Source organism: Botrytis cinerea, chromosome 7 (assembly GCF_000143535.2).
Source record: "Botrytis cinerea B05.10 chromosome 7, complete sequence".
NCBI classification, from domain to species: domain Eukaryota; kingdom Fungi; phylum Ascomycota; class Leotiomycetes; order Helotiales; family Sclerotiniaceae; genus Botrytis; species Botrytis cinerea.
The window spans coordinates 234825-250641 of NC_037316.1; the positions used below are offsets into that span (position 1 = coordinate 234825).

The 15817-nt window shown below is 44.5% G+C and overlaps 6 protein-coding genes across 7 annotated transcripts; 3 read left to right on the forward strand and 3 right to left on the reverse strand.

The window, feature by feature from the left end:
- The first annotated feature begins 623 nt into the window (after window positions 1–623).
- Window positions 624–2015, forward strand: BCIN_07g00650 (hypothetical protein). Its single transcript, XM_024693790.1, has 2 exons — window positions 624–914; window positions 1050–2015. The coding sequence occupies exons 1-2, from the start codon at window positions 819–821 to the stop codon at window positions 1785–1787; spliced, it is 834 nt and encodes a 277-aa protein (XP_024549577.1). The 5' UTR covers window positions 624–818; the 3' UTR covers window positions 1788–2015.
- A 108-nt stretch (window positions 2016–2123) lies between these two features.
- On the forward strand, window positions 2124–4651 carry Bcmup1. The gene is made up of 7 exons (XM_024693791.1): window positions 2124–2313; window positions 2544–2682; window positions 2750–3365; window positions 3416–3575; window positions 3628–3799; window positions 3851–4013; window positions 4066–4651. The coding sequence occupies exons 2-7, from the start codon at window positions 2577–2579 to the stop codon at window positions 4457–4459; spliced, it is 1611 nt and encodes a 536-aa protein (XP_024549578.1). The 5' UTR covers window positions 2124–2313; window positions 2544–2576; the 3' UTR covers window positions 4460–4651.
- An 86-nt stretch (window positions 4652–4737) lies between these two features.
- Window positions 4738–6977, forward strand: BCIN_07g00670 (hypothetical protein). Its single transcript, XM_001556003.2, has one exon. The coding sequence runs from the start codon at window positions 4891–4893 to the stop codon at window positions 6187–6189; it is 1299 nt and encodes a 432-aa protein (XP_001556053.2). The 5' UTR covers window positions 4738–4890; the 3' UTR covers window positions 6190–6977.
- A 139-nt stretch (window positions 6978–7116) lies between these two features.
- On the reverse strand, window positions 7117–8848 carry BCIN_07g00680 (hypothetical protein). The gene is made up of 3 exons (XM_001556004.2): window positions 8518–8848; window positions 7825–8467; window positions 7117–7698 (listed from the first exon to the last, which is right to left on the reverse strand). Exons 1-3 carry the CDS (start codon window positions 8682–8684, stop codon window positions 7438–7440), a joined length of 1071 nt encoding a protein of 356 aa, XP_001556054.1. The 5' UTR covers window positions 8685–8848; the 3' UTR covers window positions 7117–7437.
- A 180-nt stretch (window positions 8849–9028) lies between these two features.
- BCIN_07g00690 (hypothetical protein) lies at window positions 9029–10132 on the reverse strand. Of its 2 annotated transcripts, XM_024693793.1 has the most exons (3): window positions 10056–10132; window positions 9830–9995; window positions 9029–9722 (listed from the first exon to the last, which is right to left on the reverse strand). In XM_024693793.1, exons 2-3 carry the CDS (start codon window positions 9924–9926, stop codon window positions 9274–9276), a joined length of 546 nt encoding a protein of 181 aa, XP_024549579.1. In that variant the 5' UTR covers window positions 9927–9995; window positions 10056–10132; the 3' UTR covers window positions 9029–9273. The 2 variants fall into 2 exon arrangements, with proteins under 2 accessions (XP_024549579.1, XP_024549580.1); XM_024693792.1 differs by having other exon boundaries at window positions 9830–10132.
- A 1904-nt stretch (window positions 10133–12036) lies between these two features.
- Window positions 12037–13596, reverse strand: BCIN_07g00700 (hypothetical protein). Its single transcript, XM_001556006.2, has one exon. The coding sequence runs from the start codon at window positions 13468–13470 to the stop codon at window positions 12247–12249; it is 1224 nt and encodes a 407-aa protein (XP_001556056.1). The 5' UTR covers window positions 13471–13596; the 3' UTR covers window positions 12037–12246.
- Between the last annotated feature and the right edge of the window lie 2221 nt (window positions 13597–15817).

Consider the following 15817-nt stretch of genomic DNA (forward strand, 5'->3'; position numbering starts at 1 on the left):
CTATGCACTACACAGATTTACCACGATAATACACATTCATGATACAAACATCACCAATTAAATCTACTCTGAGCATCTACCGATGCTCAACTATAGCTCTCTTCTATTAAAAATGACTATCCATGAGATTTGACGCTGACCCCTCACTGCTGCTAACATTGTGACAAGATGGGCATGCTCGTATGCCTATCAGAACCCTAGTTCCAATGCCAGTTTCAATTTTAGTCACATTTTCGAAAGAGAAAACCACACCAACCGTTTAATTCCCTCGAACGTTCTCGTTCCGACAATAACTTTGGAACTGTACACTGATCAGGTGACCATTTATTAATATACCCATACAAAGCTGCCCCTGGTTACGCAGCCTGCTGACCATAAGCGAGCATTCCCCTTGGCTTCGGGGTTTATCTAAACGCCGCCGAACCCGCCTACAGGAATTAAGTCGAAGCTGATAAACGAAAAATTGTTCCTTGAACGGAATTTGTTTCCATATTTCCCTCTTTGAATGCAAAGGAATTAAGAATATAAAATGAATCAGACATTAAGGGCTTATTTTTATTTATCAATGATTGCTATACTGATAACCTTACACCAGCAGTATCTAGGTAGCATCGATATAATTCGATCCGCGGTATGCAGCACGAAGATGTTTGAAAGTCTAAGCAAATATGACGCGAATATACCATAAATTTATTGAGACATGGAGATATCGGATTTGAACATTCCGCATATTATAAGAGTATCTATAAGAAGATAATATTCCCTCGACTTCGACTGCTTCAATTTGCTTCAGTTCAACAACAACAAAATCTTAAAACATGATTTACAGGAACTCCATTATCATCACTGGTGGGACCATCAACCTAGGGTACCAGAATGCTCTCAAGATAGCAAGACAGCATCCAGACTACCTCGTCGTCATCGCATCCAGGTCCGATGAACAAAACTCCGCCCAATCCATCAACAAAAGTCTACATCAAGACAATGCTATTTTCATGCAACTCGATCTTTCCGACTCAAAAAGCGTTCGAAATTTTGCTACGAAATAGATCGCTGATTCCACGAAACCTCAAATTAAAGCTTTAGTTTTGAACGCCGGTCTTCAACTCCCAGCCGGTCTCGTGATGACACCCGAGGGATTGGAAGCAACTTTTGCCATTGCTCATGTGGGACACGCACTTCTTTTCTTCCTCTTATGTCCACATCTCGCGCCTGATTCCCGCGTGGTTTTCACATCGAGCGGCACACACGATCCTACGCAAAAGACTGGTATGTCTGGGCCCGAATACAATACCGCAGAGGATCTCGACCGCCCTCCAGAATCCATGATTGAGATTCCAGGACGCAAGCGTTACACCACCGCTAAGCTTTGTAACGTACTATTCGCCTACGCTATATCACGTAAACTCACCGAACCGGCCCCCGAGCGCCATATCACTGTTACAGCAATGGATCCTGGTCTTATGCCCGGCACTGGATTGGCAAGAGAAGCAAACAAGTTCGAACAATGGCTTTGGAATTCTGTTCTGCCACACATGATTTGGTTGCTTCGTTTACTTGCAACACCAAACACAAATACACCAGCAGAGTCAGGTACTGCACTTGCTAGACTTGCGACTGCTGCTGACGTCAAGGGCACGACGGGAAAGTACTTTGAAGAACTAAGCGAGATCAAGTCGAGCAAGGATAGTTATGACGAGGGTAAACAAGAAGACTTATGGAATTGGACAGTCAGCTATTTGGCAAAGGACCCACTCGAGAAAGCGAAATTTGAGTCGCTCAGATGAAAGCAGACATTAAAACAGGTCAACATAAAACTTCTCTTCGCTTTTCAATCTGTACTGTAAGAATATTCCTAATGAATCCTGCAAAGATTCCGCTCCGCTAGCCAAGAAACAATGATTCTCGTTATGTCTTGTGGCTTAAGAAAAGACCCTGAGAAGCTCTAGATGCGTGATTTATACGAAGAGTCGAAAGACATACCGCTGTTTTTATTGATGGATGAGGAAGGTCCTTTTAAATGGCTCGAGGATGGTACACTGAGTGGGGCATATCGGAGAAAAGGATTATTAAGTTTCCGCTGGGCAAAATCACGACATCGCAAATTTTACCTAACAATCCTCGCAATTCCTCATGAATTTCATCTATACTTGAATACCATGTTTAGTGAACCAATGAAATGGAAAAAAGTTACCTATAAAAATCCACTTAATCCCGAAACTCTTGACAGCTTTCGGTTCGCGACGGCATGCCTAGCTTCACATCCGTCATACTATCTGGATTTGCTCTTCTTGATCTCTTGTAAAAGCTTGGGTTAGTATCACGTCTTCGTCTCACTAAATTTATCATGTTGTTATGTACACTTAAGAATCTTCCAATTCCCTTCTGATGTTTTTCTGCACCTTGTTGTATTATATGAATAGCAAACGCCTCGAATTATTCCCCTTTCACGCATAATTTATACCCTTGAGTGCTCGAGCCATTCTATATCCCTCGAACCGTCATACAATCCAGGGCATCAATAGTAACCAAGATATCGACAGGATCCCGGCACCTCAGAAATAAACACCAAAAACATGAGAGACTATTCGAATAACGCATCGAGTCCTAAATATGGCGGTACGGATCAAGTTAGCGAGACCCCCAAGACGGGAGTTGGAACACAAAGCAATTTCAGTCAAGGTACAATTAAAAAACAATCCTGATAATCGACTAGACTTTCTAGCTCTTAATTCTGACTCTCAAACAGAAGAAGGAGAATCCGCTTATCAAACTAATGATGCGCGCCGTCAAATTGGCCCCATTTCCGCCATTTTCTTGATCTTCAATCGCATGATCGGAACCGGAATCTTCTCGACCCCAAGTACCATTGTTGCACTTTCCGGATCTGTTGGGCTAGCACTATTTATCTGGGTTGCAGGTATGCTGATTGCAGCAGCTGGTCTTGCAACATATATGGAATTTGGTACCGGACTTCCACGAAACGGTGGCGAAAAGAACTATCTCGAATATGTATTCCGAAAGCCTAAGTTTCTCGTCACTAGTATGTATGCTATGTATGTAGTACTACTCGGTTGGGCGGGTTCGAATTCCGTGGTATTTGGGGAGTATATTTTGAGTGCCGCCGAAGTTGAGGTAACTCGTTGGAATCAACGTGGAGTAGGATTGGCCTGTATCACAGCCGCTTTCTTGATCCATGGGTTTTCTGTAAAATGGGGATTGAGACTTCAAAATCTTTTGGGTGTTATCAAGCTTCTAATTCTTCTCCTGATCATCATCTCGGGCTTTGTTGCGCTTGGTGGCCATCTCAGAATCGAGAAGCCAAACAATTTTACCAATGCTTTTGAGGGAACGACTGGTAGCGCGTAAGAAAACACCCATCCCATGAACAACATTATCATCTGACTTTGTGTAGCTACGGAGTTGTCACAGCTCTGTACAACGTCATCTGGAGTTATATCGGCTATAGCAATGCCAATTATGCACTTTCCGAAACCAAAAATCCGGTCAGAACACTCAAGATGGCCGCGCCTACAGCTCTCGCTATAGTCGGCGTGCTTTATATGCTTGCAAACGTATGTTGGCGATATCAAGATCCTCCACAAATAATGCTAATGTGTAAATCAGATTGCATATTTTGCCGCTGTACCAAAGGAGGAAATCATGACTTCGGGTCGTATTTTGGCTGCTTCATTTTTCAGAAACATGTTTGGATCCCGTGCCGAACGTGTATTGTCTGTTTTCGTTGCCCTTTCAGCATTTGGGAATGTCCTGAGTGTCATATTCTCCCAAGGCAGAAGTAGGTTGCTTCGTATGACTTCCCACAAAGTGTTATTCTAACAATTCTTAGTTGTACAAGAAATTGGCCGAGAAGGAATCTTGCCATTCTCCCGACTTTGGGCAAGTAACAAGCCTTTTAACACACCATTCATGGGCCTTTTCGAACATTGGCTGGTGTCTGTGATCATTATGTTAGCTCCTCCACCTGGAGATGCTTACAACTTTATTCTGAAGTATGTTCCTTTTTACTCAAGATCTTGCTATCATTCAACTAACACCACTCAGTGTTATCTCATACCCACTTGCGGTAGTAAACGTCTTTGTATCTCTAGCTTTGCTTATCCTTTATGCTCGACCATTCGCAGCTGATCGCCATCCACAACATTGGGCCCCGCCTTTCCGTGCTACTTGGCCTGTGGTTTTATTCTTCCTTCTCTCGAATGTCTACCTTGTCGTTGCACCATTTGTTCCACCCGATGAGGGACAAAATGTATACGAGAGTTTGCCATATTACCTTCATTGTGTTGTGGGTATTGCATTCTTCGGCGCGGGAGCTATTTACTGGTTGATTTGGGCTCAAATACTACCCAGAATTGGTGGATATAAACTCGTTCGAGAGAATATCGTTACTGATGATGGATGGAGTGGAAGTGTCTTCAGAAGGGTCAAATCAGAATAGATAACGAGAAGCAATTGGGCTGACAAGGGAGCAACGGAGTACAAATTATTGGTATCAACACTTTATAAGAATAATGGTAATAACAACAACAAATTCAACATGTAATAGAAAGTAAACAATTGAGGTTCTGATGATCGTTGTTGTTATCGATGTATTACTAGTTGTGTAAATAAGGCTGAAATGTTAGATCCAATCACACATACGCTATTCCTCATCCAATCTAGTCTAAAATGCCACCCTATCATACCCGCTTCCCGCCTCCCGCCTCCAATCCAGACGAACATGTTCACAAAGCAACTTATGTCAAACTCATCTTGCAGTAAGTTCACAACGCATAACAATAATGCTTCATTGAGACCCACATTCATCTGGATGCCTCATATACCGTGTCGTTCTCCTCGCGCAAATTGATATCTGTTATCCGTAAAACAATGGCACCACTACTCGAAGATCCTCGTATCCGACAGACCTGGAATCAATTCTCACAGAATGCGGAACATGCAACAGAAAATGCTGCGGCAGGAATATGGACTTTTCAACATAATTATTTGAATCCTTGCTTTTCGACCATTGGGAACGGCTTCAATTCGTGTACCGCACAATGTTTCCCAGGACAAGAAGAAAGGGCGAGGAGATTAAGAGAACGAGGGCGGACGAGAGGACGCGCAGAGTTTAGTTTCGATTTTTATGACGATTGGGATGAAGATGAAGGCATTTTAGGAGGGTGGGGAAATGATGAGTTGGATAGATTATTGGCAGGAAGTGGATCGCATTCTGGAAATGTGAATGAAGCACCAAAGAGAAAGAGAGGGATGAGTTACGGAACAAGAGGAAGAAAGAAAGGATTAGAAGGCGACCCTACAATTATACCGAGTACAAGCGCTATAGGATTTCTAGGACGTTTACCTTGGAAGTTAGGGGGAACGCTAAGATACAAACCTAGCGCTGCAGATTTGCAAGAACATCCTGGGGCGCATCGATCGGATTTTAATGGAGTTGGAGAGGAAGCAGATGCATTAATGGGAGACGATCTTGATGATGATGTGCGGGATTTCATGAGAGGACATACGAGAAATAGGAGTTCGACGCAGAGTTCAGGGGAAACTTCAGATTCATTTCGATCGAGAGGGGATTTATTCCCCAGTGATGAAGAAGATGCCGTGCCTTTGAGTGACGAGTTTGCAATGGTACTTGAAAGGCGAAACACAAATTCTGGTACGGACGATAAGAGTAGTGGGAAAACGCGAAGTAGTAAAGGCAAAAGACCTGCGCAGTCAAGGGATGTTTCACGAACCACACAATCATCACAAACCCTACGACCAAAAGGAGTCCGTTCGGGCTCAGGGACGTCATTACAGAGTAACCCAGATCTTTCAGAACATGACTTGATCAATACCTTGTCAATTGAGGATTTGCAATTGGAGGAGGAAAGGATACGTTTAGAAGAGGATGAAGAAGTGGAAAGAAAACGACAAGCTGCGTTACGACTGGCGCAGGAACGAGGGCTTCATGCAGAGGGTAACTCTGAACCTATTTTGTCAGAGCCAAAACAAGATATAGAGGAAGTAGACGAGCCAAGCCCACCTGAAGTAGTCGACGTAGTACAAGCCACCGAACTACCTCCAGCACAAGCAAAAGCACAAGATAATAAAAATACAACGGAGATCAAGGATATTGACAACGACAAAGGAAATAATTTTGTACCTGCGAGACTACCAAATTTTGGTTGATTGCATTCGAAGGAGTATTCAAGACAACAATGACGAAAAGTTCAAATTCTACAGATCTACCATTACCAAACCTGGCTTATTCGCAACTCAGGGATTGGATTGGAATATCGCGCCCACTTTTCGTCTTTCCAAATATAGAGACTTTTTAAACAAAGAAGAATTTCTCGTACGTACTGCGCGCGGAAGGATATAATTGTGCCGTCAACATCAAATTAAGAAGACGCGAAAGGTTTAGACTTCAAGCTACAGCTTCCGGAAGATATTGCGGTATATTGTTGCGTCGCGTTGCGCTGAACGGATTGGTAAACTACAATAGTGCCCCCCGAAAGTTAAATCTCACGCAAAAGGTTCTACCTCCCTAATAGGATTTGTCTGCACGACTCAGCAGCGTGCAGAAACGTCAAAGATGATGGATCGTGAGCCAAATGAGCCGGAACAGAATACGAGGACGAGGACCAGAGGATCGTTAATCATCCTACTACGCTACAGGTGACGGACGAGCGACAGGCAGAAATCAATCGTTGGTAAACCATCAGAACAGACTGGCGTTCCCGGAGACGGAAGAAAGAATGTGCGAAGTGCTCGCTATTCTGGAATGGATGATCGATAACCCTGGCTGGGTGGGTATTCGATCATATAATCATCACAGGAGTTTGGGCTGGGTTGTGAAGTATGTTTTGCGTGTTGTAATTTAATGCGCGTAATAGATATGGAGTATGAGATGGGATGGGATGGGATAGGATATCTATAGATACAGTGGTTAGTTCAATTGAGCGATTATCGATACACGCTTTCTGAGGATATGTCGTTACTATATGACATTACTATATGGTGTGGTGTTGTGAGTGTGAGCTTATCAGTAGGTAGTGTACTAAATGCCCTAGGTAGGTAGGTATCGCATGTGAATCTCACCTCACATCATCCGAATACCATTATTCTTTCTCTATTCTCTATTCTTTAATCTATCGATCAAGATATATAAAGTAAGTCATGATATCATGTCAACCACCAATTCGGCGAAACAGCCTACCTATGGACCTACTACATAGTACCTAGTACGTAGTACATAGTATCCAGTAACTTCTCAAGCTCTCAATACCTAGACCAGCATACTTTTTTCCCCCCCTATTCCAAGATCGCATTAACCACCCAAGATCATACAATCCTCAATCCTCAATCCTCAATCCTCAATCCTCACATCTCATCTCACCTCCCAACATCCCCATCCCCCACACCCCACGCACCCCCTCACAATTTACTCCACCCCGCCTTCCCCGCCCGCGCACTCAAAAACCCATCCGCCTTCCCCAACATATCCACCGCCTCCGCAACCATCTCATCCACAATCACCCGCGCAGGTTTAATATCTTCAATCACGCCCGCCACCACGCCCATCAAATGCGGAATATCGACATCTTTCCCCTGCTCCATATCGTATTCGAGGGGCGTGATGCCTTTGCGAGTTAACTCTTGGATTTTGGCTGGTTGCGATTCCCAAGATTGTATGTACTAGAAGAGAGGGCGACGCGTTAGTGTGATGTGATGGCTAACTTGATGGAGGATTGTGAAGAAGGGAGGAGGGAAAGTAAGAAAGAAAAGAAAAAAAAAGAAAAGAAAAAAAAAAGGGAATCTCACATCATTCATCTTCACTCTCAGTGGTCTCCCCGACACAACCAACGTCCTCAATGTATCCTCGAATCTCGCACTGACAACCTCTTCCTTATGAATCCTACTACACCCCGCCTCATCACTCGCCACGAATCTCGTTCCCACCCACACCCCACACGCGCCCTGCATCAAACTACTCGCCAATCCCCTCCCATTATAAATCCCTCCCGCCGCTACCACCAACGCCGTCTCTCCCTTCAACATCGCAGGTTTGTATTTCCTCGCCACATCCACCACCGCCGGTATCAAAATAGAATTCGGTATATCCCCCGTGTGTCCTCCGCCCTCTCCTCCTTGCGCACACACAATATCGACCCCCGCATCCAATGCTTTAACCGTATGTTTAGGAGCCCCAACCATATTCATCACTAGAATCCCCGCATCGTGCAATCGTTTAATGACGTGTGGAGGCGGAATTCCCACAGCGGATATGAAAAGTCGTGCACCTTCTTCGATTGTCACATCGATAAGCGCATCGAGTTGGCCATGCGTATAATCGTGGTTTGTAGCGCGAGCGCCTTCGCCGACTTTAGGGAGAGCGAGATCAACGCCAAAGGGGAGAGAGGGGTCTGACAGATTGGATTTGAGGGAGTGGATGATTTCGCGGAGTCTGAGGTGTGTTAGTGAGGTTTATGAAAGAAAGAAGCATGGAGGATGTACTGTTGAGGTGTGTATCCTAATCCTCCTATACAGCCCAGTCCACCTGCATTACTGACTGCAGCTGCCAGTGGACCACCGGATGTACGAGCCATACCGGCGAGAATTATAGGATGTTTGATACCAAGTAGGGTGGTCAGGGGAGTGGTTATTGGACCTTGAGTCGCCATTGTGTATTGATTTTTGTATTTTCGTGATATCTGTTGTGTGACTTGTTATATTGAGTCGGATTTGATGAGATTCAAGGAGGGTACAAAGATATAGACGACCTTAGCAATTGATATAGGGAAACAGATGTGCGGAGAAGATGGATACCATTGAAGTGAAACATGTCAGAAAAATAATAGAAATAGATAATATGGGGTAACGCGCGGATAAGGTCGTTGTGGAGTAAACAAAATCAGGGGTTCTGTGGGGAAATACCGAGGTTATCGGATCGCAAGATCTGCGATTCGTTAATATGAGGTTGTGGGGGTTGAAGGGAAGATCACATGAAAGAGAATGACGTTACGTATGAGGATCGAAACGCGAAGAGGTAGTATTGATCAAAATGTCTGCACATCTTGATGCTGGGTATATCTAGGTTATTAGAAAGTGCTCGCCAGGTATAGCATAAAATCAATGTGACATCCGAACTCCTCATTCATTCCCTTCCGTTTGCGTTGCTCGATCTGTTGATCCTCCCACACGTTCTCCGCTACACACGTTGATCCCCCTACACATTCTCCTCCTTGCACCCGAATGTCCTCTTCTCCCCTCTCAACATGAATGTGAAATCTCAAACGCCGGCGGTACCGCACCCTTTTCATTCCTCAACGCAAGCAAATGATAGTAAATCGTCATACTATCCTCCGGACTTTCATGAAGCAAGCTACGCCACTCGCTCTTGAACATGATGTACAACGCCGGGCCAAATCCGTTGAACCTGCATGCCGTTTCGTAGGCGATGATGGCACCACGTTCGCATTTCTCCAGAACCATGAGATAAATCCAAAGACGACATGCCGATCGAGGCCAAGCCCATTGAGGGACGCTTGCGGTGGTGATTTCGTCTCCGCCAGGAAAAGAGCGAAGTTCAGCTTCGAGGTAGCCTGCGAGTCGAGATCTCACGTATGGAGGTGGCAAGGCAGAGTCCGAATGTTCTCCGGGTACCTCTGATTCGGAGGATGATCTGGATGCCATTTCAAACCGATCGTGAGATTGTCTTCCTATGATTAAACACCTTGATATCAGTAATCTGAAGGATAAAAGAAGTAAACAAGAAGTTATTTGTTGAGCCATCATCACGATCCCAAGCGTTGATGAGTATACATACTTTCTAATCTTTCTTCTCCAGATCTCAAATTCTCCTCTTTCGTCTCCTCTCTTGTCCCACTCTGTATCCCCTCGTAGATCGTTGGGAAAGTGGACATTTAGAGAATTTCGAGTTCGAAACAATAGAATGGCAGAATTGAATAGAAGTTGAGATGAGGTTGAGAAGCCTTAAACACCTATTAACACAGACCTCGGAAAAACAGGGGGAATATGCAAAAGTGAATTACAATGAAAGTATCGGCAGGCACTGAATGATAGTTCACGTACTGGGAAAGTACGCACCTAGATAATCAGGGTCTTTCCCATGCGGACGTCATTGAGAGCTTTGAGAGTAGTAGTTTGGAAGGAGTCTCAATTCTCCGCACACGCTACAAGGTATACCCCGCCCTCTAGCCTTTCTACCACATCCTTAGTTTCGCCCTAACTACCTGCGATCTCCAATATTCAAGACATTATGATATACAGTCACCCATTCCCAACCTCATTCATTGCTACTGAACTCCAGAATTGAATGTGAGTTGTTGTTGTGTTAGTTTATAAGCTATTTCCATGATAACATTGCATCTAACTATAACCACATTGTGAGAATCTCAAATCATCAAGCTAGGAATCGAGATTGCAAGTTATCATGTCCTATTACTGACATGCTTTACTTGTGTTAATTCATCCAATTTCGACCTACAACCGTTAATGAACCACCATCTCACTACTCAGCCTCCATAGAATCCCAAGTTCAGGTCACCAAAACTCCTCGCTCTCCCATCCTCAAATCTCCTTGGCTCATATTCGAGACTACCGCTCAATATTCACATGCCCCATCCACAAATTCAACCCCATCTGCACCCTCTAATAAAAATCGCTCATCCAAATACCCCTCCTTCGCCAACCTCAAACCATTCTCAAAAGCGTTCCAAGTTCTATCATTAGAAAGTGCAGAAACCTCCTCGTGACCATCCAAGCAACTTGAGTAATACGAATCATCTCAACCAGTCGTGTAAATAACCAGATCAACGATGTACTTCTTTGGGCGATGAGTAGTAATTGCGTCGTACACGGTAGTGTCATCATCATCTCCAAGTTGACCATTCTGCTTTTTTTTTCGAGGAGGTCGCTGAATAATGCTGAGATGGACTCGAGTTTGTACTTGGAGATGCGGATGGAAGGAGGCTGGGAGGGATGGCTCAGAGGAAGGTTCGGATTTCCAGGGTGCGGAAGAAATAGAACATAGGTAGTGATATTATCGACGGGGGTTTTCTGCTTGCGGGCCTTCTTCTTTCTGTGCTTGTGTTTGGGGCGGCGGGGAGTCGTCGATCCTTCAAGCTCGGATTTCGAAAGGTGTTTCGATGAGTTTGAGAAAAGATGATCGACTTTGATGATTTAGTAATCTGAAAAAGATACTGATTGATGATACAGGTCTGAAGTGCATGCGAATCGTATCCAGTGGCTCATCAAGTTCTAACTCTGCTCTCACAATTTGCCCAATTTCGATATCATACTGAGCCAAGCTCTATTCACATACAAATTCTCTTACCGACTCTTAAACTTGACATCCAACTCTTGTGCTCCAAAAAGTGTCAAATCGGCCTGTATTTGATATACCCCTTTACTGCGCCATTGAGATCTTTTAACACGGTTTCAGAGTCCATGATTTGTGATTGATACACCGAGATAGATAGATGCAACAATGATATTCCATAGATATGAATGAAGAAGCTCAGAAGTCAAACGGAGAATCAAATCATAAATTGTATATTGCCTAGAAAATGAGAAGTGGAAAATGGTGAAAGCTCAAAGAGGGCATTGGTTTCACATAGCAAGACCAGGCAGAAAAAATGGGTATCTTTTATCGCTTCTAATAAGGGGAGTGAATTGTAACATGAATATCCAATGAAAAAAGTGGTTTTTATTTCTTGCGCTACCATTTATATCCGGCGTGACTCTGAATGCGTAAAAAAGAAGAAAAAGAGTATCTAGAATATTTGCCATTTTGTGAGACAGAGTATATCAGAATAGGAAAATGAAAGAGCGAAAAAAAAAAAAGACAATCATATCTCAACCTGAGCTCGGGACCGTGATGGCTGCTAGACCAGAATCGAATCCCAAAACTCTTAGAAAAGAGATATGACATTCACAAATTAATCAACAAATGAAATATGAATGTTTCAAAGCGAGGCATTGGAAGCAAGAGCTGTCAAGTTTGGAATTACGTGCACTTGCAGAACCAAGTATTTGATAGTTCGGCATCCAGATCAGCTGCGCACTCATTTTATCAATCCTTCTCGCTTTTCTCTATCCATAACTATATATAAAAGCAGGTTATCTCTTTCTTTAACAGCATCATGGTATCTATGTATCATGCATCCCAGTTCTCACACGCCGTCTATGCCTTTTACAGATCCTTATTCAATCTTTCAATCATCACAAAATTCTCACCACCTTCAATTCTCCCTCTCCCCCATCAATCTCCACCCAACCACCTCCTTCAATCCTCTTTTTCCACTTATTACTCTCATCTCTCGCCGTCACAATCGTCATTCTCAATACTACGCCTTCTCCTTGGCTACTCTCGTGTTCCTTTTCCAATTGCTGTACTTCCATTTTTGTGCTTGTCCAACGACCAAACGCCCAGTTGAGAATATACTTTGCAGGTGTTGGTGTGAGATCAGAAGTAGAGTTCGATGAGGATGAGGATGCAGAGATGTCAGATTCGGGCGGCGAGAGTGAAGAATCAGAAGGTGGAATGGGAGAGCTTGAGGATAAAACTGCCTTGATGCGGTATACTTCATCTTTGGGTGCTTTGGTGAGGAGTTTGTTGAGGGGATCGAGAGATATTGTTGAGGATGGAGAAGATGATGTGAGGGTTATGGATAGGACTTCGACTTCGGATTGATGGTCGTGGGAATGTTCGTGTTTATGATCGCCATTTGTATGGTCATGGCTATGACCATTCTCCTTTCCATCAACATCATCGACCAATCCTCTAGCCAGTCCTCCGTCAACTCCACATACAACATCTACCCCCACTGACCCCTTATCACTCTTGACCCAAGCGACCTGAACTTCCAAATCCCCTAATCTATCCAAGCATTCATCGAACCTTCTCTCACTGACCCCCTCCCACTTATTGAAAACCACCAAATCCGTATATTTGGCCTGTAATCTCGCCGTATAACTCGTATCTTCATATCCCTTCCAATTCTCGACATCAATCACCGAAATCACACCATCCAATACATAAGCCCCCTTTGTTTCCCTCGCAATCCTATTGACCTCCATAGCCAACGTAGCAGGGAATGCCGAGCCAGATGTTTCAATTATAATTCTATCCAAACTTCCCTTCTCTTCCTCCCCGGTTGATCCGTTGACTTTGACTGGTAAACTCTCCTGCAATTCTTGAAGCGCCGAAGATAGAGAACCGACGAGATTACAACATATACACCCGTTGAGCATTTCCCGCACGGAAGTTATGGAGGATGAAGAAGCAAGCTGGGAATCGACAGCGAGATCTCCGAACTCATTTTTGAGAAGAGCGAGACGGTAGGAGGGGTTGAGGGCGTGCAGTTGTGGGAGAAGGTTGAGGATTAGAGTTGTTTTCCCTGAGCCGAGGAAGCCGGTAAGAATCGTTATGGGGATTGGCGACATGGTGGGAGGACTTGAAGATCGAATTGAAGAGGGGTGGTGAGATTCGTGGTAATTTAGAGTTGCGGTGGTGCTGTGCTGGTGATAATTGGGATGTGGATGGAGGGGTAGTGATGGGTGGAGGGGCACTTGGGGAAAAGAAATTCTCTTATCGCTTATCGCTTCAGTGATTGTCATTTATTAACCTTTCATCTTCATATTGGTGTATCCATACTAATAATCCACCAGACCAGACCAGCCATTTGTTGAAGGACAAGCTCCGACTTTGAAGCCGCCCTTCATTTTCGTGAAATACATATCCTTCGTCATCGCCGCTGGTTTAGAACACTATCGCCAACATTGCTATGCTTCATCAATTGGAGAGAACAGCTGAAAGTCCAGTTGACCCTCCACTTAATCACAATCCTCCATCCATTGCCGCCCCTCTTTCTCCCGCAGCCAATGCTTCACGAGGTGCGAGCGGATCGCCCTGAATTCCAGTGACTTGGTACAAAATACATACTCAAGTGCCGTCACATCTACTCTATCTGGGCGTCTGACACGATTTACGATCATTGGACCTAAAAGTCTCCGAGAATGTTTCGAATAGAGCGCGGGCACGGGAGTCTTACGGCTTCTTACCACGAAACCACGACGGCGGAGATGAGCTCCAGCTGCTGGCACTCACCACGAATTCATGTTACTACCCGTGCAAAACTCGACTGGGGAACACAGCATTGATCGATTGCGTGTTTTCTTATTTTATTTTATTTTTGGCTTGGCAGTTTGTTGAGACTCTTGCCTCCAAGGGTGTCAGGCGAGAATCATGACATGATGCGAGATCCTGACGGCGTAGGTAGTTAGCTGCATGAGAAGTTTTGCGAGCAGCGAGCTTATGGAGTAAGCCTTACAAGTAGAGAAAGGTCTGAGCCATTTATTCGTCGATCTCCCCATGAAGTAATTTCCACATGTCCACTTAGGTACAGATCATAGCATCAAAACTTGTTTAGTATCTTATCTTTTTCTCCGACGTAGGATTGGACGTGCAACCATCTTTGCGTGGATGTCTATTTCCTCAACTCACCGCAGACATGTGTGCGTGAGGGTGTAACACTGCACGACTGCACGATACCGCGTCATGCAGGAGAACGATTCAGGTACAAGTCAAGGGCATGGCTCGAAAACCAATGGAGAAAACATACTGGCACCCCATTGAGAATTGAATCCTTGTATGTGCCGCGGAGTTGTTGACGCTGATGTTATCCCCAAGCTCTTCCTGAGTCCGTAGGAATATGAATCAATTGAATCGTTGAGAGTAAGCGGCTGACAGAAAGAGCTATTGCCGCCCCTTTTACATCATGATCACCGGTTTATGTGTTGGAGTGAGGGGCTCATGATATCGGATGGTGTCCTTGCCGCCGGTTGTTGCAACGCTTCACGGACATTTGCTTGGAGCAGTTTTTGGCCATGTCGAAGCTCAACAATGCTGCACTGCACGTATTAACGAATGATGTCCACATACCCCTCGATAAGATATTGGGAAAGCCTATCGTTGATTGAAGGTTGTCCTATGTGAGATGCTGTGTTCTTGAACTAGATGTGCGTGCAATGATTCGTATGTGTGATTATCCCAATTGCGGAAAACACCAGCCACATTCCAATCCCACCCAAAAGCAAAAGGATCAAGAAGCTCATTTCGGCCATCACCCAGCCAAGGCTCGGATCGTGGAACAATCCTTTTCACGATTCCATTGAGGCTTCTTAACAAGAATATCGAAAGAGACATCGTCACAATCTTGATCGTATACTCCTAATGTCACGCTCGCAGGATGAGATGCCACTCATAGGATTTCCCCAGGGGAACTTCGTCGTGAATACTCGGCCAAGTAGAGTTAAGATCTATTCCAGGGAAAGACAGGGAGCAGCAAATGCCAAAGAGATTTCTTTTTGCTGGTTCATCCGAATTGTGATAGATCGCTTTGCATAGATTGCTTCCTTATTCTTATCGGAAGGTTGTTTCTCAAGGCCGGACCGTACGGGAGGCGAAGAGGACTCACGGAGGACAATAATCTAAAATTGCAACTTCGACATCACCATGATTTTCTAGCCTGATAGACCACGGCCATATAGATAGTACATATTTCGAAACGGGAAAAGCTTAAGAGCAGATCATTGTATCCACTCGATTTTCACGAGGTTAAATTAAAAGCGCCCTCAGGGGGGGAAGGACGGAAAAGAAAAGTCTGCCCCTGGGTCGAGACGGTTGATTGGTGAGCGTTCTCGCGATGTTTGTATGGGAGGGGATGGATCTAGACTTTTTGACTGGGGTTGCCGTTTCAAAACCATAAACTAAACGCCACGCAGCCGAGTT